Source organism: Pseudorca crassidens, chromosome 12 (assembly GCF_039906515.1).
Source record: "Pseudorca crassidens isolate mPseCra1 chromosome 12, mPseCra1.hap1, whole genome shotgun sequence".
NCBI classification, from domain to species: Eukaryota; Metazoa; Chordata; class Mammalia; order Artiodactyla; family Delphinidae; genus Pseudorca; species Pseudorca crassidens.
The window spans coordinates 64,745,446-64,769,700 of record NC_090307.1 but is presented as its reverse complement, the minus strand read 5'-3'; the positions used below and the strand labels follow the sequence as shown (position 1 = coordinate 64,769,700).

The window sequence follows — 24,255 nt, the reverse complement described above, 5'->3', positions numbered from 1 at the left end:
TTTATAGAAATCTTCAGAACTGCCTTTAGTTTTTTAACAGAGCCTAAAATCGTGTACCATTTTGAATAAAAATTTCATAGGCATTCAGTTCTTCTATTTAATGAATAGTTTTCTACATATTGAATTTTCTTTTTTGAGCCATTTAGGATTTTTCTGATTTGGTGTTGTGGATGATGATGAGTTTCTTCCATGTTTCTTTTGCCTTTGCTAGGTTGCCTTTAATAAGCATTCAGCCTCCTGGCCTCAGGGGGAGAAATCTAAGTTTTTAATAATTGAATATGAGATTCTTGTTTGGACTATTAAAAAGAGTACTTTTGTTCCTTTTACTTTTCCTTGCCTTCAGTAAAAGAGTTCTATAACCAAAAAAACAGACCTTCAAATAACCTAGTAATATTAATTAGACTTAGGACGCTTTCGGTGGTGTCTGCACTGATGCAGTTGTGGTGACGTTCTGCTGTCCCCTGTGGAGTCCACCTTTCTTGGTTTTTTCCTTCCCCCTCTTTTTTCTGTGAATGCCTGTGTGTAAATGTGGTGGGACTGTCCACTTTAAAGTCGTATACCTCATCCATCACCGCCTGACTTTGGCTCTTTGTCAGCATGGAAATTTGGTTCCCAGACCCAGCTCTACTGCCCCACCGTGACCACTGGTCCAGTTCTGTTACAGCATCACATAGCTAAGTTATATTAGGTAGGATGTGTTGCTTTCCAGAACAGTCCCTAATGTTTTGTTAAGTCCTTAATGCTTGAGAAATTGAAAGTTGATTTGTTCTAAGGGAAGTGATACTTAGAAAATATTAGTTTATGCTTGTATGGCACTGTATCTTTCACTGTGAGATGATTTTATTGTGATGTTGGAGTTGATTGTGTTAACTACAGGTTTTCAATTCAACTGACTAGAGGCTGGGTTTATTTTATTTGGTTTTAGCTGAAAAAAGTTCTCTGTTATTTGCTTGTTGCCTACTTACTATTAAAAGAAAAGGGAAAACATAGTTTGTAACTTGAGGGACAACTAGCATTACTGCCTCTCAGCACCACAGAGCAAAATGCCATTCTGTATTTAGGTAACACAGTGATGAAGATCTCAGGCTTTTGAAACATTTTATTTCAGGGAGATCTAAATTGTGCGTCTTCATAGATTTTATTTATTTATTTATTTTTTAATTAATTTATATTTTTGGCGGCATTGGGTCTTTGTCGCTGCGCACAGGCTTTCTCTAGTTGCGGCGAGCGGGGGCTACTCTTCTTGCGGTGAGCGGGCTTCTCATTGTGGTGGCTTCTCTTGTTGCGGAGCACGGGCTCTAGGCGCACGGGCTTCAGTAGTTGTGGCGTGTGAGCTCAGTAGTTGTGGCTTGTGGGCTCTAGAACGCAGACTCAGTAGTTGTGGCTCACGGGCTTAGTTTTGGTTGGTCCGCAGCATGTGGGATCTTCCCAGGCCAGGGCTCGAACCCGTGTCCCCTGCATTGGCAGGCGGATTCTTAACCACTGCACCACCAGGGAAGTCCATACATTTTATGTTAAACTAAGCTTTGTTGTTGCTTCTCTCTGGAAAAGTTGCAGAGATCTTTCATCTTCTAACAAGAAGTTCTCTGGTCAAATGAAGCTCCTTGAGGATGGTTTTGTCTCCACGTTTAGATGCCTTGTATTTGGGCCTCAAATTTCTAAAGTTACAGATCCATTTTGAGGCACAGTCCTGACTGGTTTTCACTGCACTTCATCCAGACTGTGGATATACTTTTGCATCATTTGGAACATCCATAAAGCTGGTGGTTTGTGAAGCACAGGTTTCTGTCAGGCTGAGGGAACTTTTGTGACAAGAGTGGATATTACTATTTGGATCAGACCCTCATTAATGCTTCATGTTTAGTAATTCCAAAGGAAATGAAAGTTATTTTTTAAAAGTTAAGTCATCAAATCAATAGTTTAGAAAAAAGTGGGACCAGGTGGTTGCTTCTTTATTTTACACAGGATACTTGTGCAAGATATCTTGGTCATTATTATTTGTTTTTATGATAGTTCTTTTTTTTTTTTTTTTTTTTGCGGTTGCGGAGCACAGGCTCCGGATGCGCAGGCTTAGCAGCCATGGCTCATGGGCCCAGCCGCTCTGCGGCATGTGGGATCTTCCTGGACTGGGGCATGAACCCGTGTCCCCTGCATCGGCAGGCGGACTCTCAACCACTGCGCCACCAAGGAAGCCCTATGATAGTTTTTTTTTTAGATTTATTATTCATTTATTTATTTATTTTTGGCTGTGTTGGGTCTTAGTTGCAGCACATGGGATCTTTGTTGAGGCATGTGGAATCTTTCATTGCGGTGCGAGTGCTCTTCGTTGTGGTGTGCGGGCTTCTCTCTAGTTGTGGCCTGCGGGTTTTCTCTTTAGGTGTGGCGTGTGGGTTCCAGGGCACGTGGGCTCTGTAGTTTGTGGCACACGGGTTCCAGAGCGTGTGGGCTCTGTAGTTTGTGACACGTGGGCTACACGTTGAGGCGCACAAACTGAGTAGTTGTGGCACATGGGCTTAGTTGCCCCGTGGCATGTGGGATCCTAGTTCCCTGACCAGGGATCGAACCCGCATCCCCTGCATTGTAAGGCAGATTCTTTACCACTGGACCACCAGGGAAGTCCCAGTTGTTTTTTTGTGTTTTTAAATCACTCGGTTTGGTCTTATATTTAGCCACATGTTGTCTTTTTTCCCCCCTGCATGATTGCCGTTAAATATGTAGATTTTACATACAGGGCTTAGTCTGAACTAAGAAATGATTAATGAAATAATTTGGTAATTGTACGGGTACCAGAAGAGATGATTAGCATGTTATGGTAGGATGTTATTGTACCTAGTGACTTGATTAGATCCACAGAATCGCTAAATCTTTGTAGTACTAAGTCTTGCTTCAGTGGAGTTCTGTTGTTTAAGAGATTTGAAAAGGAAATGAGGGTGGAGATAAAAGAAACTGGATTGGACTTGTAGTTGATTTTTAAATCTAACTCTTTAAAGTTTCCTTCAGTTATCTGGTTTCCTCTTGTATAGATGGCCAGTAATTCCTGGTGATGATCATCCGTATCTATTGAGATTAGTCTCTGATCTCCTAGTATTATAGTGAAATCAGAGAGGGACAGCTTTTCCCCAGTTAAGCAAATTATTTTTTACTATTAAAAATAAACTAGGAGATTACTACTACTGTAATAATAATGGATCTAGGCTGTTCCCTTTCTTAATTACAAAGAGAAAGAGTACTTGTACAGAGGAGCAACCTGTGGACCCGACCTTAACCACAAGTCAAACTCACACAGGTCAAACACCAGGTCAAACTCACAGGACAGACTGAGTGTGTGGCTCCTGTTGTGATGCTCTGAGATGGACATAGAATCAATTCTGCAGCTTTCCTGTCTGAAAACATTTACCTCAAATTTAATCATGAGGAAACAATCAGACAAATCCAAATGAAAGGCTGTTCTACCACAAAGCTGGCCTGGGAGTTTCAAAAATCTCAGCATCAAAAAAGAGGTCCTGCCTTCCTCCTCAACAGAAAGTGCTGAGCAGCGCTTCTGGAGAAGAACTGGAAGACATGACAAGATAGTGACAAGGGACTCTCCGGACAATTCAGGGAATTTTTTTTTTTTTTTTTTTTGCGGTACGCGGGCCTCTCCCGTTGTGGAGCACAGGCTCCGGACACGCAGGCTCAGCGGCCATGGCTCACGGGCCCAGCCGCTCCACGGCACGTGGGATCCTCCCGGACCGGGGCACGAACCCATGTCCCCTACATCCGCAGGCGGACTCTCATCCACTGCGCCACCAGGGAAGCCCCAATTCAGGGAATTTTAACATTAAATAACGTACTTTTGTATTAACTATATACTGTCCTACATGTTAAGTTTCCTGGCTGTGATGATTATATTATGTTTATGAAGGAGAAGCACAGAACAAGAACCTTGTGATTTGAGGTGAAGGCTCACAATGTCTGCAAAACTACAGGCAGTGAGGGAGAGAGTGGGAGAGCACGAGTGTTCCGGCGTGGCAAACTTGACACTCAGGGAAACTAAAAAGAAATTAGGGTTTACCAGTTGGATTAGAGACTTTTTCTGCCTTCTTTCCCTCCCTCCAAAAATTTGTTGCAATTCATGGTAATTGCTTCTTTACCTGCCTTTTAAGTCTGATAATAGAATAGAAGCATCTTTTTAGAATAATTGAAGTTTTCATGAAACCCATAGAATCATTTATTTTTTGCATAATACAGTAAGTGGTGTTATAATATCACTTGTTTTTATGATAATAGTATAGTTTGACATGTAATTTTAGAGGTAAAAAATCTTAGGTCTTAAACTTTGAGTTGGATCATTCTAAGGAACTAAAGATTATAAGATCAGGAGAATGATTAGAATCATTTCTGATCATCTCTTAGGTTACTTAATGCTATTAATTTTTCTCTGATAAATGATTCTATTTTTCTCAGTGTGCTAATTAGGGATGTCCATGAACAGAAGCTGTGAACAGTGAGACACAGCAGGACGCTGCTGTTCATGCACATGTTGTTCCTTTAGAGTGAAATTAGAGTGCTTGGTGGTGCAGGATTGACTTTTAAACAGAATTTGGTTTTGATGTTTTCAGATAATCTTTTGAAAATATTTATCCCTAAAAGTTTATCTATATGTATATATAAATTACTTTCTGTTTCTTTCTTAGAGGAGTGAATGTCGTTCCTTTTCTAGAACTTATTGGGTTACCTGACAGCGTAGTAAACATTCTGAAAAATTCCCAGAGTGGAAATGCACTGACAGCATATGCCCTGTTTAAGGTAGGTACTGCTGTGGGTAGATGGCTCCTCACACTGAACCTCTGTAACACTCCGTGCTTGCTCCCAGGGTTACGTTTGTAACTTAAAATACCGTGTTTCATCTCTTACATGTCTAATGATTAAAAGTAAACTAAAATTTTTAAGGGTAAATAAAATGGTGGTTTAGGAAGAATTGCCTTAAGAATAGGTAGGTTTTTCATAACCTGCTGTGATGAGACAAAGTGAGACTTCTGAATTTCTAATGAACAGGTTGTCTCTGTGACATTTCTCCTATTGATAGTACATTAATTTTCCTTATTCAGAGATCCACATGCCACCTGACATGTTAGTGAAATTTAGCATTTATTTTACTGTTTATAATAGTTTATCTTTCTAAACAGTAAAATAGTAAAGTTTAATCAAATTGTTTTATGTGATAAACCTTAGACTTAGTTGTTGATGTAATGTATGTTTCATTTTGGAGTTCATTGTCTTTACAGTTGTTGTCTGGATTCAGAGAATGACATCTTTGTAAATAGATAGTTTTTACAGTTATGGGTCTTTATTTTGGAAGAGAAGACTCATATTGTAAATTGTGGAATTTAGCTATATTAATCTAATTTTTCTCAACTGACAAAAAATTAGGTTCTATGTAGCTTTATCCTAAGAAAACAGGTAGAAGAGATTGGGAAACTAGATGTTATTTTACTACTGTTATGAAAATACTTAGAATTATGGGTTTATAGTAGTATTCAAAAATAATGTTGTTTTATTCTGTCATCCTCATTAAAATCCTCTGAAATATTGGGAGATTTCTTATATGATAATTTTGACTAGAGGGCTAAAGCTTAATTGCTGAGTTTTTCAACATTAAAACTTATTAAATTAATAAATTATCAAGTTTTTAGTTACAGTGTATATAATTTAACCTTAATCCAACTGTCATGATGGTTGAAACCATTTCCCTAATTATAACTGTTCCTTATCCCATGCTCTCATTTCACAGTCTGTGTGTTAAGTCTTTTTTTAATGTCTGTTGTCTTTGATCATGAGCTCCTAGGAATTTAGAGTTATGTCTTCTTTCTTTGTATTTCCACTGTGCCTGTGCTGTGCTCTGGAGGCACATCAGTGCTCAGTGCCTGTTGGCCTGCTTGGAATTGAAACACACGGTTGGCACGCAGGTGGGCTGGCGTCAGCAGGGGCTCTGCTCATGTTCCTGTGCAAGGAAAGAGGTGTGGAGGGTCCACCTGGGTGTTTGGTTTCTGTAACCTGGTTTCTCAGGTAGAGCAGCAGACACTGAGGTTTCTTGCCTCAGAATGTGATGCAGCCTGTGCTCTTACAGTTCTCCCTTTGTACCAGTTCATCTACTAGTTAGTTTGGGACCTTAAACCTCTGGTCAGTTGACATGTGTACATGTCTCCTATATGTGTGCCATTTTACCACTTTTTGGCCTCATGGAAGTTCCTGGTTGGGATGCCAAGCCCAGCATGGACTGTAATGAGAAAGTAGCATAAAGCCTGGAAAAGCCAAAGAAAAGAGATTTGGAAGTGAAACTAAACTAAACTCAGTGAAGAATAAACATTTGGCCCGTGCTTGCCCCTCAGTTTGGTTCCGGTTTAGATGAATAGTGTGTGCAGGTCGGCAGGGTTTCTGGGGAGTGGAAACGCATGTGCCTTTGTTATAGGGAGGGTCCTGAGCCCTCCCTCTGGTTCTCAGTGAGTCTGCCCCCCAGGTTCACTAGCACATGGGTACAGAACTTTGGTGCTGCCCCTGTGAATGTTCTCTAATCCTGGGTCAGTGTCTAGGTGACAAATACGGAATGTTAGGAGGGAAAACCATATAGGATGTAACAGCCTTATGAAGCAATAAAGTAATTGATAGTTTGGTTATTAACAAGAATTTTAACGTCACACTGTTTTTGCTTTAGACAACAGTTGTAATCAGTACTGATCTGTCCATTTCATTTTCCCACAGATTGCAACGCCCGCGCGGTACACTGTGACCCTGGGGGGGACCTCCTTCACTGTGAAGTATCTGCGCAGCCGTGGCTATATGTCGACACCACCCCCTGTGAAGGAGTATCTGCAGGACAGGATGGAGGAGACAAAGGAGCTCCTCACAGAGAAAATGGAGGAGACAAAGGACAGACTTACTGAAAAACTGCAAGAAACCAAAGGAAAGGTTTCTTTTAAGAAAAAAGTGGAATAGGGTGCCTTATATACCAGGTTATAGACAGTTCCTGCACTTTAACCCTTGGGGACTGGACAAAGGTACATGCTCTTGATTATATTTTTGGTTAGCAGCCTAAATATAGCAGTTCTCTGAGGGTTAAAGAACTAAGATAACTTTTTAAAGTTGAACATCACTAGAAAAATCAGTGTTTTTTGAAAAGAAAAAATGAACCCAGTATAAGAATTTCATGTCAGTAGCAGCGTTAAGCAGTGGTCCATGTCTTCAGTCATCCTTGCTTTGTGTTTAGATAGCTGCTGACTCCTTGAATAGCTGGTGCGGCCCTACACAGATTTAACACTAGGTCTTCATCTTTTTTGTTATTTGAGGTTTTAACGATATTCACTTCTCAATGTGGAGACAAACTGTTATCATCAGAACTGCCTGTGAATAAGAGGATATTTAGTCTTTCTCTAAAGATAGTATATAACGGTTACATACCAGTTAAAATGTAGACTTCATATAAAGAAAGCTGAATGAAAATTGGGTCATATATATGTAAATAAGATGTATTGGTTATATGTAAATGAAAAATTGACCCTTTAAAAATGATTTTTACCTGAAGCTTGCCATAATCAAATTTTTTAAGCAAATCTGTGCGGTCATAGCACTTTCTCACCTAGAATGTAAAACTGTTATTCCTGCATCATGTCCTCTCCAACTGATCTCTCAGAGGAAAAGGGAAAATCATCACACCTTAAGTTTATGGTGGAGATCAGATACGCTTAGCAGTGCCTGCAGCTGTGGTTCTCGGCAGTGCAGGTTTGGGAGGATGGGACCTGCCTGTCCCTGCCACCTGGTCTCCACCAGCCAGAGTCGGTCTTGATTCCATTATGCAGTAAAATTATAAGATTGTAGGCTGCTGTTTTCCTCTTGCATTGAAACATCCTTACTTGAGCATTTTACTTGAATTTTTTAAATAGCAAACTGTCATTAAAACCTGCTTGGAATGAAATTCAGTTGTTTTCAGATGTGAAAGTTGCCACAATTTGTGTGGGTGTGTTTGAGGATGTGTTTGTGTGTTTCCTTTTGCTCTAACTGCCTTTACTTCAGTTCTAACCTTTGAGTTGAAAGAGGGAACGGCCTCTTTCTAGATTGTCTTTGTTGTGAGTGATCTGATAAGGTCGCAGGCATCACTGCTGTGAGGCAGGGTTTCCGTATTAAATACTGAGTTTGGCCAAATTTAGAGAATACTTTAAAGGGAAAAAAATGTTTGCATTTGATATGTCTCATCATTATATTGGCTGTGCTGTGCTTGGACTCTTCTTTGTGGGGGTGGGTAGAGTGGTGAGGGGGCAGGGCTCACTCTGCCACATGCAGGCCCGATCAGGCAGGATGGTTTGTCTCCTGATACAGATCAAACGTGTGATTTCAAATTGACAGCACATTTTCAAATTCAAAAACAGTGAACATGTTTTAGCTTGTTTATTAAATAATTCACATTTTTGCATATATTAAATGCTAAGATGGATATTAACAAATTTCTTGTTTGTTTATTTTTAACCACTGAGACTGCTCGGTTTAAAATCATGTGTTATGTGAAACTTTCTTTTTACTTTTCACATTGCATAGGGCGTGTTTTCCAATGAGGATAAATTGTGGGTCTTAGAAGCACTAATAACCCTGAGTTTCCACCTTTGGTTCAGCCTGTTTGAGATTTGTTGCCATCCAGTTTCATAATTGTGTTGTGTTTGTCCAGTTACAGAAAGTGAGATAATAGGGAGTGCTTTGAAATTCTCTAGTAAAACATTCTCTGAAGGTGTAAGAAGTTCTTTTGTCATTATTTGGTATCAGGAATATCTGATCTTGTCAAATGCTGCTGCTCTCATCTTGCTAACCTAGTCCTTAAGGGAAGCTACAAAGAGCCGAAAGGGGGACCCCTGGAATATGCGTGTGGAGTATTCATAGCAGGCCAGCAGCACATAGTGGGCATTGAGTTAAATTATCCGTGTGTGTGTGTGTGGTAAATATCATAACCATTTCATTTACAATAAGCCTTATACTTGCTGTGTCTGGTGTGCACATCTGTATTTAAGTAGGATTTTTGACAGGGTAAAGACGGAGCCATGGCTGAGATTTAATTTAACACCTATAAAATAGATAAAAAGTGTTTGCTCAGCAAATTAACAATTGAAATGAAAAATAGATTAGGTAAAAAAAGACTTAGTTTATTCAAGAAAAATAGCAAAACCAACCTTTTAAAGTACCACAAAAATGTCTCTTACTGAACCAACATTTTGCATACAGTAGGGTGCTATATGCAGATTCCAACAAAGGAGAAAGAGTTCATGTATTAAGGTCACCTTCCTGCCACTAGTAAAAATAATAAAACTATGCCTTCAAATATAATCTTCAGCTTATTTGTTATAGAATCTGCCTTCCATTTATTTACAGATGGAAGACGTTACTGTAGTCCTTTATGCTCTAGGAAGCAGTGGAGCTATTGGCTTTCTTATTTCAGTGACCTCAGAAGGTAATTCCAGGAATTTTATAAACATCTTAACAGTTTGGGCAGAAGAGGTGTTTGAAGAAAAGAAGCAAGTTGTACGTTAGACATATCTAGCTCTTTCTTGTGTTCTTTCCACTTGGTTCATCTTCAGGATTTCTTATCCAAATTCAGATGTTCTGAACAAAGCCACTGTAGAAGATTGTAGAGTATGGTGATGGTAATGAAATGGACAGAAAATGTTTTAGCAAATGAGTCAGAAAGAGTACGTGCATCTTTCCTGATACCTTTGAGATGATACCATTTTTATAAAATGCATTGGTGAGATATACATTTCTGAATTATTAAAGGATTCTGTCTGAAAAATACTTGCTTTCATGGTAATATAGACATATTTCTTCTGTTGGCTACATCTTACTTTTTAAAATGGGGACCTTCATTTATTTCAGATTTTCAAAATTGAATCTCCATAGGGAAGATATGGAGTTAGTTTAGAAGAAAGTAAAATACATTTAGATTAAGTGTTACCACCATTGGTTTGAAGTGGTTTTTGGTATTAGATGCTTACTCAGTGGGCTTTTCCCAAGCCATGGTCTACGGTGCGTCCAGTCACATTGGCCTAGAGGCCGGAGTTGCACAGGAGTGTTCATAAAAAGTATGGGCCTCTCTACTGCCTTGGAATTTAACCACCTGAACCAGAAATCTGCAGAACCAGAGGTGGGTGCTTTTAATTATTCATTCCGCAAATAGGAGCTTTGTTTGGTCTCTCCTGGTCCATCTGTATATTACGGAGTACCCAAAAGATTCTGCCTCCTTGACCCAAAGGAACGATAGAGGCAAGAATTCTCCTTCTCTTAGAGACTTGGCCAGAATTTGTCTTCAGCCGTGAATTTTGGCCTGGCTTTCTGATTTTTGAAAGATATTTGTCCTGCATTTTGAGCTTGTAACTTACATTTGAGAAATGCTAAGTTTGTGCCGATTGGGTATAGTTTTCCCTCTGAGATTTTTTTCCTTTGTGACTTCCATGTCAAGCTGGTTCATTTTAACTCATTAAAACAAGTTTTTGGTTGTCTTGCTTCTTCGGGGTTAGGCTTTGAAAATCAAGCTGTATTCTTCCCCGTAAATCGCTGGCAGCCACCAACAGTAATGATGACAGATCATAATTATCTTGTGGCAGTTATCTGGCTATTTTGATAAGAATGATTCTCTCAGCAGAGAGAATGTGGCTTGACTTCAGAAGCCTTCAAGGCAGAGTATGACATTATTCCACTGACTTGGATAGTGCTCGTGGGAAGTGCACAGGCAGCCCCAAAGTCCTCCTCAGCACTTGTGTTTTCTCTCTACAAGTAAGAGGGCTCATGGAGCCTGAGACGAACAGAAAGCACTTTCACGTTGTGTTTTCTCTGGGACAGCATGGTCCATAAGAGCAGAAGTTGTAGGACAGGTCAGAGATGTTCCACGTGTAGCCACAATATATTCTCATTCTTCCTGGCTGTGAGGTATGCATAGAACCTTTCTTCCTTCTTTCCTCACCTCTCCCTCCCTCCCTATGTCCAGCTTTTTCTGCTTTGAATTTTGACCATTTTAAATGGTAGAAAACTCTCTTTGAAGTGAAAAAGAAAAAGGCAAGTTTGCATGCAAGCGTGCCTGGTTGTCCTGCGGTAGCCGGTATGTGGTTCTCCCTCCCTCTGGTGGGCAGGCGCTATGGCCCACTCCTTAGTAAGAGCGAGACAGAAAGCTTGCAGGTGTTTCCTGACTTTCTAATCAGGTACCTGCTGAAAGTCAGCCTTTTACTCCATTTGGGTAATTTCGTAAGATTACTTTTAAGTGTACCATATATGAAATATATCTAATATAATCTACATGAAATCTACCTAATATAATCTAAATAGGGTAAAACAATGAGATGTTTCAGCTCCTTAACACTAATTGAGGGTTTGTTTGTTTTTAAAAAAAGAACATACAGCATTTCCTCTATATACACAAATATTAAGCTGTTATTTTGTATGCACCTCTAAGTATGAGATTTGAGATTCTGTAATGATTTGAAGCGCATTTTGACTAATTTGTATTTTATTGAGTTTGAGTCAGTATTTTCTTTGGATGCAATCTTGCGACTTAATTATGGCTGTTGCTTTACTTCTCTAAGAATAGTGGCTGTTTGGGTTCTCTCTTTGCAAGGGTCCCAAAGGCACAGTTTGTCCAGTCCTCAAACACTGACTGCCCTGCCATTCACCTTGGTCTGGAGGTAGAGTTACAGGGCTTGGTTGCCATCGTGCTCCATCACCATGTGCTTGTTATTCCCCTCCTGAAGAAGATGGAAGATACTGGTAGGTTGTAATTGCATTCCTCACTTCTTTTGGTTTGGAAATAAGGGACAAGTTTTACTTTCCAAAAAAAGTTGAAAATATTATTATCAGTAAAACACTTGTCCACAAAACCTAATGCAACTTCTGTTGAGAAATCTAGATCATTTTGTAACTGCATTATTTTGGAAGCATTTTAGATTAATAGAAGTTTTCTCAGTCATAAACCCAATTTTCCCTCTAGTGGGTCACTTCAGAATGTTGAGGCCAGTAGCTGTAGTTGAAGAAAGGCACAGGAGAGCCGGGTCAGACGTTCAAATCCAGGAACTAAGAAAGGTAAAGTAAGTACCTGCTTTGGAACTTGTAAAATTCTTTGTATTTTTGGAGCTGAAGCCAATTTATGAATATTCCTAATCCTCTGTCCTCTTCTGGTGACTTCTATCATCTTTTCCCTTTTAACTTCATAATTTTCTTTTTTTAAATAAATTTTTATTTGTTTGTTTGTATTGGCTGCGTTGGGTCTTCGTTGCTGCACACGGGCTTTATCTAGTTGCTGTGAGCAGGGGCTACTCTGTTGTGGTGCTTGGGCTTCTCATTGCAGTGGCTTCTCTTGCTGCGGAGCACGAGCTCTAGGTGTGCGGGCTTCACTAGTTGTGGCTTGTGGGCTTAGTAGCTGTGGCTCACGGGCTCTAGAGCGTAGGCTCAGTAGTTGTGGTGCATGGGCTTAGTTGCTCCGTGGCATCATAATTTTCTTTAATTCTTTCTTTAGAGTGATATTTCATTATCCAAAGAGGATTCAGCCTCAGAAAATACCCCATCCTCCCGTGGTAAGAAAGTGAGTTTGCTTTTCCTACTGAACTTGTGTGGAGGGTCATGGTGGTGGTCACAGCACCTGACCCTGCATTTGCGACACTTGGAACAGCTCAGATTGGAATTTTCCTTTTCCTTGGGGTCAATCGATGGAACATCTGAAGCATCAGGAGCTGGCTTTTGTGGTTACTTTTCTCACTGGGAAGTTCAGTGTATCCCCGACTAAGAACTGTTAGGCTGGCCTCTCTGGGAGTGGAGAATGTGTGTGCGGGAGGTTTACGGGAGGTTGACAGTGAGGCAAAACCATGTGCTCGTGGATGGTTCTGGAAGGAAGGGAGTGTGCCAGCATTGGTGAAGAGGATGCATACGTGGTACAGGATCCCGGCACCAGGAGCCTGGGGTCCTTGCGGTTTCCTTGAGGCTGTGACAGCGCTCAGATCAGTGTTAGCTCCCCCACCCCTCACAGAAAGGAAGCCAGAGAAGGAAAAAATGGGGGCAAGGTGGGAAGTTATTTTTTTAAAACTATTCTCCCTTCAGATTTTCACATTTTATTGCTAAGGTTGTAAGAACACTCCCCGACACACACACAACATGGTTTTTTAACCAAAAATACTGTCCACATCTAGAGTAATGAGAAAAGAAACAGATGTATTTTACTTAAAACCATGGCGAGGAGGTTTGGGTCCTGGTGGTTCAGTCTCTGCCTTGACACAGGTGCTCCAACCCCCTTGGCACTAACTTGGCCCGTTTCCGTCACTGGCATTTTAAGCTGCAGTGTTAGCGTAGAGAGCATGCCAAGGCAGAGTGCTATTTACAAGTCTGTAGGAATTGGGTGAACCTGGAAAGTGAAAGCTGAGCAGCACAGCTCCCTCTGTGGGGGCCGCATGTGGCAAGCACACCCTCTCCTCCAGTCTTTGTGCAGGTGACCCTGTTGTATGCGTGACGTTTGAAGACATTAACCTGAGACAGAGCTAATACTTGAGGCCACCAGGTCTGTAGGCTCCAAAGCCTGTGCTGCCCTTGAACTGTAAGCAGGAAATCTCAAGCAGGACTTCAGGGTCCCCCACCGAAGCCAGGGTGGCAGACACAGCCTGGCTCAGGTGGGGCCAAGGGGATGGGTCCCTGGCCTGCCACGTGGGAGAGGCCAAAGTCAGCACTTTGATTTGAAGGCATGCTTACTCTGTCTGCTAGTGTAGACTGCTAGAATATTTTGTGCTTCCAGATTCTGGTGGTAGTACCACAGTAAACTCTATAAATGCAAATGGCTTTGTAAACAGGTTAAGTCATATAGGAGCAGTATACTATACACAAGTGTGTGTAAATGTATATATACTGCTTCCTGGTAAAGCCTTTTGAAAGTCTGTATTGCAGTTAACACCATGCTGTGTTCAAATGACTAAGACTGTAGCTTTTGATTTTTTTAAAGTAAGGTGAATGAGGTTTACATTATTAGCACAAAAGCCCAAAGTCTGGACAGACACATGCCATCAAAACAATGAAATTTACAAATGCACAACTTTTACCTTTTTGGCTGTTATTTTTAAAACATGTATTTTAATTAGAATCCATTCAAAGCAAAACGTCAAAACAGTGTAACGAGAGAAATTATGATGTTTTAAGTAACAGGCTCGTTATAAACTGTTTTGTGCAAGTGTCATCATGGAGAGTCAGAAATAAGTGTTTGTTCCAAGGCCACTGTGAGTGGCTCTCTGAAGGATTCTGGAGGTTTCTTTCGAGCACACTGCTTTTCTAGATGTCCTCGAGGGTGCAGGGAGAGGGCTGCCTGAGTTGCTAGTCCATCTTAGCTGTTGGCAGCTCTGCTGTTTCACAAACGATCCAATGAACAGAAGTTGGTCCAAGAAAGCCAGAGACTGGTGGGGTATGGGATCCGGTGCAGGCCCTGAAGTGCAGTGGGGGCTCCCCATGTACCAGGTGGGTCAGCAGGGAACCTATCGCCAGGGAGGGAGGTGTTGGCCTCTGTTATGTCCTGTGCTGAGTGTAGCCTGAGCAGAAAACAGTGGGTCCAGACCTTGGCGTCTCTCTCCCTGGCTGGCGGTGCCTCGGCTTTCGAGGGCCCACAGGGGCTCCTTGGCCTTTGGCACTTCAGCTCCAGCCTGATGGACAGCTCCTGGGTCACGGGCAGCCTCCAGGCCTATTGTCTGTTTTTGGCCTGGGGCTTCTTCTGAAGTCTTCAGAGCCTTCTCAGTGCACAGCCAGGGCTGTGGGAAGGGCTCCCACAGGCCCCCGACAGTGGAGATCAGTGTCCCGCCTCCTGTCCTGCAAGAGTGCAGTCTCTGGTTTCTCAGCGCCACACTGAGCCCCGCTGCCCAGATGGACACCAGTGGGCCCACCCTGACCATCTCCTGCCTCCTTCAGAGCAGCTCCAAGTAACCTCCCTGCACCCAGACCCAGCCAACCAGGCGACCTCATATAGAAATGGGTTTACTGAACCCAATCCAGTAGGAATCAAGCCTGGAATCTCCTCTCCTTCTGTGACGAAAGTTTATACTGGTCTTACCTTCACTGAGGGATATAAGTTTGGGGAATATTCTTTAAAATTTCTCAAATATCTGCTGAATAAGAGATTATAGAATTTATTCAAGAGCATAATGTGGTTTATCAGTGACTATTTGCTGTTTTAATAGAAAGAAATCCTTTTCTTACAGCTGTTTTCCTCCTTATAGCTTTCTAATCCCCTTTCCAAAATTGTCTTAAAAAATTAATTCAGAATCTAAAATGGGTTTTATGGGAGCTCCTTGGCGGTCCAGTGGTTAGGACTTGGCGCTTTCACTGCCGTGGCCCAGGTTCAATCCCTGGTCAGGGAACTAAGATCCCACAAGCTGCGCGGTGTGGCCAAAAAAAAAAAAAAAAAACGTTTTATAACTAGAGTTTGGGGCCCATACAGTTATTTAAATGGTATTTTAAGATTTCAGTTTCCAAAGTTCATTTGTTTCCACAGTTCATTAGTAACATGTAGAAATGCAAAAATATTTTATTTGTATTTCCTGTAACCAAGCTAAACTCACTTATTCTAGTAGTTTGGTAGGTTGTATGAAGTGTTTTTTTGTTTGTTTGTTTTGGGTTTTTTTTGCGGTACGCGGGCCTCTCACTGCTGTGGCCTCTCCCGCCACGGAGCACAGGCTCCGGACGTGCAGGCTCAGCAGCCATGGCCCACGGGCCCAGCCGCTCCGCGGCACACGGGATCCTCCCGGACCGGGGCACGAACCTGCATCCCCTGCATCGGCAGGCGGACCCCCCAACCACTGCGCCACCAGGGAAGCCCTGTATGAAGTTTTATACATTCACAGTTATGTAATCTGTGAATCCATATACTCACTTAGAGCTTAGAGATAGCATTCTAATCTCTCAGTGAAGGAAACTTAGATTCCTTTTGCTCCATCATCACGAACTGAAAACCTCTGATGCCAATGACCTTATTAGCCTCTGAGGGTGTCTGCTGAACAATTCTCTTTAGAAGTCTTGCTCACGTTTTGGGCTGAGTTGACTCAGTTTGTCTGTGATAGCTTCCAGAAGCCTGAAGGTGACACCTCAACTCAGGTGACGATCCCTGAGTGTTCTGTGTAGAACCCAGAACTGTATGATGTGATCTGCCAGGGTTTATAGCAAATATAATGATTTCTGAAAAGTCAGAGTGAGTAAGAACTGAATGGGACGGTTACCTGGGGAACCGTAAGAACCGTTTCTGAGACGGGTTTTTAAATGCAAGTAATTTCCCCCCCCACCCCCCAACATATGCTTTGTCTGTGAAATATTTTTTTAAAAAAACAGGAGACATGTGTATCAGTGATCTTTTTTAATGATTTTGAGCTGTGGTTCGAACACAGCATTAAGAACAAGCAGAAGAGGCTCATTTCATAACACACAGCACTTAGAGCAACATCTTCCTTTAAAAGTCCGGATTGCGGTTACAGACCTTGGGTCTAAGAACTACATCCCCTCGCTCAGTTAAAGAGGCAGATACATGACAGCTGGAAATCTTTCTCTGTGTATAAGTGGGAATTATGTTGAACAGTAAGCACAAATGTCTGTTTAAAAAAAAGACTTTAACAACTTCAGATTATTATAGATCACGTGAACAACTGTTGAAAAGTTCAGATAAAGTTGTACTTTTTCATTATAAAGCAGCCTAGTGAAAATTAAGTGAATTAAATGCTATGAATAGTATTGTACATATTTAAAAATAGCTTTTACACCAGAAAGTGATTTTTGAAAGCCATGAAATGAAGAATAGCAATATACCAGCAAGCACATTAAGATGAACCAGTATAATTAACAGTAAAGTTTAAGCCTCTATTAGTCCTGTAGAAAAGCCATGACGTGGTAACAAATTTAGTGCCTTTGAGTCCAGAACGTCCTCAGATGACACTCCTGCTTAGCAGTCCTCCCAAGAGATGAAGCCTGGGGGAGTTTTTCTAACAGGGAGGAGCCTCCACCCTTGACCTGAACCACCAGGGCCACTGCCATTGGCAGTGAGCAGACAGCGGGGGCAGTGGGTACAGAAAACACAGATCCCCATCTTCTTGTGGCCTTGCAAAGCACAGTCAAAGAAGGGCTGACCTCTGGTCCATTAGCATCAAGAGTTGCAGAGGTGTTTTCAGTTTAAGGATAATCAGTAATTGTTTTGTGAAGGACAAGAGTGTGACTCCGTCGTGATTCTCAAAATCAAAACATACACCACGGAACAAATAAAAAACAAGGAATTATTAGAATTTACATCCTCTGATGACAGAATAAACTGGAAATAGGGATCAGGTGGGCAGAATTTCACGAAACTGGATGGCACTGGGAAGGATGCCCACACCCACGATTTCATCCACGGTTTTGTGTTTTTTTGGGGGGGGTTCGCGGGCCTCTCTCACTGTTGTGGCCTCTCCCGTTGCGGAGCACAGGCTGTGGACGCGCAGGCTCAGCAGCCATGGCTCACAGGCCCAGCTGCTCTGTGGCATGTGGGATCTTCCCGGACCGGGGCATGAACCCGTGTCCCCTGCATCGGCAGGTGGACCCTCAACCACTGCACCACCAGGGAAGCCCCTCATCCATGGTTTTAATGAACATTGTCATAGGCTCTTCATTTTTCTATTTTCAATATTAGAATATTTGAAGATAAATGCAGAGGTCACCGTCAGACACTAAAGACAGAGCTGTAAGCAGATGCTGAGTCAGGGGGTGTGACATGGTCCCTGGTCAGTGGCAAAGCCTAGTTTGTTTCTGGGGTCGTAATCACCAGGAGACACCAAAAGGAAGGGACAGGACATAAGAATTCACTCGGCTGGCTGATTGCCAATCTGCTAATTATAACCCATAACAAATCTTTCTGAGACTGGGGTCTTCTCAAGTGGACTGGTTTGTCCTAAGTTATTTTTCCTGCAAATGCTACTGTTCATTCATTGGTTCCACAGCTTCCGTTTGTCAAAAAGGCACAGAAAGACAGATGGTCACAAATGGCGTCTGGACTGCACAGTCCTCTGCTGCACGCTAATGTGCTCACTCTGACCTAAGTTCTGCAATTTCATTGAAAAGTGCACTCTTCACTGGGTTTGCCCTCTTCATTCTACAACATGAAACAGAATATTTTTTCATAAAGCAAGTTGAAAGATCCACATTTTTTTCTGATTATAGCTAATACTGGTCCAACTGAACATTATCGAAGGGATTAAAATAAGCATCTGGTGGCTCCAAAAGGCTGTGGTATTTTAAAAAATTATTTCTTAAGTGTTTTCACAGCAAAGATGCAACTCTGATTGCTGTACATATGTTGTTCATAGGCTGTGCTTGCCTGTTCAGACTTGTTTCCCTTGTGTTATAATACTGATATTTATTAATAAACTACATAGACTTTTATCTGTATGCATCCATTCGCACATTTCCTTATAAAAGAGGACAAAGCACATAGGCATTCACAAATTCTATGCCATTTCTCTTAAAATTGGTATCTATACCTTATATTGCAGTATTAACAAAGTTTTGTTCTACCCATTGGGTAGGATTATGTGCGTAATATAGTCAAGTTATATACAGCACCTTACAAATGAACGCCTGACAGACACTGAAAGCACCATTGTGAGTGAGGCACAACAAAGGGGGCTGGGTTCCTGCATCTGCAGAAGTTAGAACATGAAACACCTTGGCTGCTTAAAAACTACTGCCACGCTGAGCTCTATGAAAGGACGTGGATCTTCACCATCTGCATCTCTGTACAGCTCTCACCCCAGCACCTCACACACGCTGAAGACAGCGCTGCTCACAAGGTGTCCCTCCCTGCACACCAGCCTGAAGGCAGGAGCAGCAAGTGGCCGTCTAACCCTGGCCGTGAACATAAACTTGAACTGTGCAAGATGCAGCACTTGGGGAGTAAAATAAGCTAAAGCTGAAATCCTGATTCCTGCGGAATTCGCACAATTCAGGTGAGCTACTGGGACCCACTTGTGGTCGGGGTGAGAGCAGGTCTTTCATCTGCTTTTGTTGGGCCCCTTTAGACACAGCGTCCTTACACTGGGGGGGACTTGCCAATGCATCTCCATTTCGCCAAGGCCAAGGTGACCGTGCAGAAGGGGAGCCTGGTCCCTGCTTCTCCACCAAGGTGCGGGGTGGGGGTGGGGGGCTGTCACCGCAAGGCCCCGCGCCCAGCACAACTATCTTTCCTAGTTTTTCCTTCACAGACACTGCTCAGCTCTGGAAATTTTAAGAAAAATGAACCGTACACTAACATGTTGCTGTTCTAAGCAGCAGACCTCAAGCAGCAGCCTTGGCACAGCAAACACAAGGCTTGGGGAACAGCCCCTAGCCGCTGCCTCGCAGCCAGGCCAGTGTGGGAGCCTGGTGGCCAGCAGCAAATGGAAGCTGCTTTGGAGGGGCTCGTGGACCTGGACAGTCTCTGCAAGGACTCTCTGGACAGAAGAGCAGGTGGAGGTAAGATCCAGGCCCAACTGTCAGGATGCAGCCACTGGTTCTGAGGAGGGCGGGGATTTGAATGGATTCTCCCAGATCTGAGCTGCTTTCGAAAAGTGCTTGCCTTTGAGCCCATCTCATTCTTATGATGATAAAATACAGGTGAAGAGGGGGATAATTTGAAGCTAGAGACACGCTTATCTGAGTACAGGTCCCTATGCTGGGGTAGAAGGCCCCCCGCTTCCTGCTGGCCCCTGTGTCCTCCTCTCCCAGCTGCAATTAGCGGACTTAAGTGTCATCCTCATGACAAACCTTCCCAAGTTTTGCACATTTTCCTCTGCTGTCTGAGCTGTGTGTCCACGTGTATTTGTGGTACGGAGGACAGAGGGTATATGCTTGTCAAGCTTTTTTAACACTGAATTTTGGTCCCAGATAGAACGTCGTGTTGGGTTGGCCAAAAAGTTCGTTCAGGTTTTTCTGTAACATGGAAAAACCTGAACGAACTTTTTGGCCAGCGCAATAAATGCACAATTTCTTCAGCAAAATCTCTTTTGTAGTAAAGGACAACCTTAGTGTCTGAGGAACACTAGGCTTGCTGAAAAAGCCAACAGACACATGAGTGTTCCTATAAGTGGGACTCAAGGTGCCTGGGGTTCATATCCAGGGAGTCGCTAAGACGATGGAGCCCAGCTCCCCACCTACTGCTCACTGATCCCCTAACCCTCTGGTTTCTAACCTGGACCCTCAGGCCCCACTGATCAAGCTGCAGCTTCACAGTCACGCCTCTTTCCACACCATGTCAGCCACAACCTTCGAAAAAGCAGAGGTCTAAATTACCTTTTTCCTGTGTTGAAGGGAAATTGACTATTAATTCAATTTATGACCTTGGCTTTTAAACTAATTCATTACAGAGCCCCAGCCTCAGAGACCATTCAGGTCATGGTTTGATATGTCTGCATCATTAAATAACTATTTACATTAGAGGCAATTATCTAATAGGGTGGCCAAAAGGGAGCAGTCTCGGTTTTGAAGAACAATTAAAGTTATTTGAATTAAATAATTGTTTTACCAGTACTGTGAACATCTGCAAAATGTTCAGGTGCTTGCAAAGTGACTAAGGAATTTATAAGTTTCTAAGCATAACTCACCATTTTGAGCTAGAACTACTGGGTGTGTTCACCCACTCTACCAGAAGTGCAGGTGAGGTTTGGAATGACGACACCATCAGCCAACCTCCTCATTCTGCACCTAAGGGGGAACGCCTGACCGATTAATCTGCCCGAAGATGGGGAGAACAGGCAGTTTCCCACCTTCACCAGCAACACAAGGGGAAACCTCACACCACGCAGAGTCCCAGCCTCCTTTAAGCATAGGCTTGAGGTCGAGGCCATCTGATAACGGTGGGTGGGTGGGTGTCCTCTGGTCAGGCCCCCAGGACTCTGCCCGTCCCAGAGCTCCTGCCATGGCCCTCAGCGTGCACACTGCTCAACAGGGTCTGAAGCATGAGTGACAATTGTTGACCACCATCTTCTTTTAAGAGATTGACTACTTGTGTGGATGTTACTGTGTGAAATGGATGAAGATTCCAGTTCTCCAAACAAAACCCAGGGACCTACCAACCAAGAGGAGCCTTGGAAAGGAGCAGCAGAAAGCAGTTTGAGAGCTTTCTGCCAGCAGCACGAGGGCACCTCACTGGGCAGCCACCTCCGAGACCACAACAGCAGACACCCGGAACTGCAGGTCAGGGTCCCAAGTCATCCCTCCAGCCCTCGGTCCCTGTGAGAGCAGGCAGGGGCTGCACAGAAGCACCCCATCTGGGTGCAGCAAAGGCAGGTGCTTCTGTGAAGGAAGTTACTTTAGGTGAGAATGAATGTTACAATAATTAAGGTTAGTTTTCTAGTTGATTTTAGCTGCAAGTTGTGCTTTTTACCCTGTGCTCTGAGTTGCTCCCCGCCCAGTTCTGGCCTCCACTGCAGAGGCTTAGTGACCCCTGGGAGCGCATCTGGTTCTGAGCACTGCATTCCTCCCGGGTGCTGGTCCGCATACTTGGCCACATGGGTCCCTTCCTCAGTCCCAGGGGCTTCTACACAGTATCTGCAGCCAGTGTCACGCACATAACAGGGCGGTGGGCTGCACAGAAGCGACTGCTGAGTCTTGTTGACCAGCCATCCAGGCCTGAACTCCACTATCCAGGGAAGGAGAGACCGCAGGAACACACTGAAGTCATGTGTTTCAACAGTATAAAAATAGCCACCTTGCATTTTAAACAATTTATTGCATAAAATAGTGTATTATCTGAGTATATTTCATGCTACAGTGAAAAAAATCTAAATTACCACAGAAACTGCACTGCTGGAGGGCCAGGGCAGCACTGCGTGGTGTGTAAATGCAGGTGTAAAACACGCAGCCTGAGGCTGGAGGGACTCAACACACCAGGGATGCAGGAGTTTCCTCTGCTCCATCCAGAGTCTCCAGGTGCCTCAGTGACGCATTCACTGCTGTGTGGTGACTTTCTTGGTGAATGTAAGTAAGTGGTGTACGTTAGGCTACCTCCCCTAACACCCTTTCCTGCATGATTATGGGGGAGATGATTATGGGGCCTAATTTTAATCCACAGGTGAAAAGACAACATACAGAACTTCGAGTAAAGCTTCCTCATTATCTTAAACATGAAGATAGTGCAACTTTTAAAACACAGCATCACAACACTGATTAACCCCTTGCATTCATCTGACTTCTCCACTTTATACCTTGGCACACAAAACAGGAATTTAGAATCATATTTTTAAAATAAAAAAGTTCCACAGTTTAGGGGTGGGAAGCAAACTGGCGATTCTTCCCCATAATGTATAACAACATTTTCCTCTGTATTCAGTTAATTGTAAAACAGGCCATTCTGGCCTCTTCCCCTGCTGCGTCTGCTTTCATAGTCAAGTCAGATGCCTCTGTGGGTTTTATTTCATAATGTCTTCAAAGCACCCCTTTGTGTTCTCATGCCCACCCTTTGCCAAAACCTGCCCTTTCCTATCAATCAATCACTGCCCCAGATGAACACCGTTTGTGGCCAGACTGGAGGAGGTTTGTACTATTTCAGCCTGCGTGCGGCTCCTGTGGAAGGAATCATTGTTTTACTGAACTTTCTGTGCTGGGGACGGAGGAGCAGTGCCACCGCCTCCCTCCTCCTTTCTTAAGTCAGGTATGCACGCAGGTCAGATGAGGTTCCCGGGCTTCCTGTCCTTGCCCTGAACGGGCAGCTTGGTGCCCCCCAGGGCCGTCCCGCTGGAGTGGCAGTCTGCTCCCCCTGTGCGTGCTGTGCTGGGGGTGGAAGAGAGTGGCACCCAGGCAGTGGCCCATCACCTCGCTGTAGGCCGGGGGTGGCCCCTCCATCCTCCTGTTACTGCTGCAGGTGCTGGCACTTATGCCTGAATTGCTGCTGGGTGGGCGTGGGCCCCCGCTGTAGACGGACACGTCTATCAAATCGCTGTCAAATATGGTTCGGTTGGGTGGGGCCCTCACAGACTCTCGGTTGAGTTCCATCTGCTGTTCGGGGTCCCGGAGCTGCAGGGTGCAGGGCCCCTGGTAAGGAGGCGGCTCCTCCCCGTCCGACAGGGAGATGGTGGGGGGAAGGTCGATCTCGTGCTGCACGTAGGGGTAGGTGGGCTGGAAGCGGCTGAACCGATCCCTCTGGAGAAAGGTTGGGGCAGTCCCCCCATTCCTGGACCGCGGTGCGTACATGATCTGCAGGGAAAAGAGCAACACCTGGGAGATGTTCTTGGCACAGTGATGACCACGGACGTGATGGCAGCAAGGAAATTCACGTCTGTTCTCACCCATCTGAAAACTTTTCCCCCCCAAAACACATGTAAAGGCTATTCCAGAAAAACAGGTTTTTCGTTCCTAATGACTTTACATCACTCACCTTGCCAAACCCAGGACGGTTCAGCAACGGATAATTGCGGTTACCTGAAAATGTAGGTTTAATGGAGTTATTGTGTACATTTCCCACTGGTCAAGGAGAACACAGGAGCCCCCCCACCCCCACCCCGGCCTGCCCACCATGTGACCTTCTCTGGGCCCCACTCCTGTGATTCAGAGGAGTATAGAGGGTGAAGAATTTTCATTGTAAATGTAAGTTGTAACTTCACAGGATGGTACTTGGAGCAGGTACAAGACATTGGGTCAATTTATGAGTTATTTATAGGAGCTGTTGCCCTATCAATTACTTAAAAATATGAAACAAGTGACTTTCTTTCTGGATAAAAGTTTCCTGTAGTTATTTTTAGCAACTGACATGAAAACTATTTTATATTCCAAAGTAAGTATAATTATACTTTTTTCCCCCCAAAAGAATCCAGGTACTCTCTTGCATAGCTTCTCATCTATTCCACCATCTCACTTTCTTCTAGAGGAAGGACATATGTATATAAAGATATACATCCATCTGTCAACTTCTCTCACTTAAAGGCAAAAAATGTTATTTTTACAATCATACTGTTAAACTGGGAGATGGGGTGAATCAAGCGGTGATGTTTATAAGCTGCACCGACAGCCACCACCTCATTATCAGCAGCCTAAGGCATCAAGTGAAGATCCTGGATTCTCGACCTGTTTTCCGGAAGGAGCTCTGGCCAGGCACAAAGAATCCTTGGGAGAGTCTAGGGAAGACCCCTCCCGCACCTCTTAAACCAAGTTACAGGCACAGGCCTTGATCTTCATCTGTGCTGACACGTTCAACCCTTCCACCAATTTTGTTCATCCCCCTCTATGCATCTCCTGCCACCCACACCC

The 24,255-nt window shown here is 43.5% G+C and overlaps 2 protein-coding genes across 9 annotated transcripts in view; one reads left to right on the top strand and one right to left on the bottom strand.

Moving 5' to 3' along the window:
* The window catches only part of FAM210A (family with sequence similarity 210 member A), a 53,342-nt gene that overhangs the window by 26,986 nt on the left and 2,101 nt on the right, over positions 1-24,255 (top strand). For 4 of the 8 annotated variants that reach the window (XM_067699834.1, XM_067699833.1, XM_067699830.1 and 1 more), the window contains 3 exons: positions 4,677-4,788; positions 6,742-7,037; positions 9,391-12,089. In XM_067699834.1, coding sequence (XP_067555935.1) covers positions 4,677-4,788; positions 6,742-6,975 — 346 coding nt within the window. In that variant the 3' untranslated portion in view covers positions 6,976-7,037; positions 9,391-12,089. Of the gene's footprint in view, positions 1-4,676; positions 4,789-6,741; positions 8,478-9,390; positions 12,090-12,517; positions 12,584-18,779; positions 19,489-21,005; positions 21,208-21,808; positions 22,664-24,255 lie in introns of those variants that run through there. The other 4 variants (XM_067699826.1, XM_067699827.1, XM_067699828.1 and 1 more) reach the window with 4 other exon arrangements.
* Positions 16,358-24,255, bottom strand: part of LDLRAD4 (low density lipoprotein receptor class A domain containing 4) — a 310,369-nt gene continuing 302,471 nt past the window's right edge. Inside the window, 2 exon segments of the mRNA XM_067699835.1 lie at positions 16,358-22,736; positions 22,738-23,205. Coding sequence (XP_067555936.1) covers positions 22,677-22,736; positions 22,738-23,205 — 528 coding nt within the window. The 3' untranslated portion in view covers positions 16,358-22,676.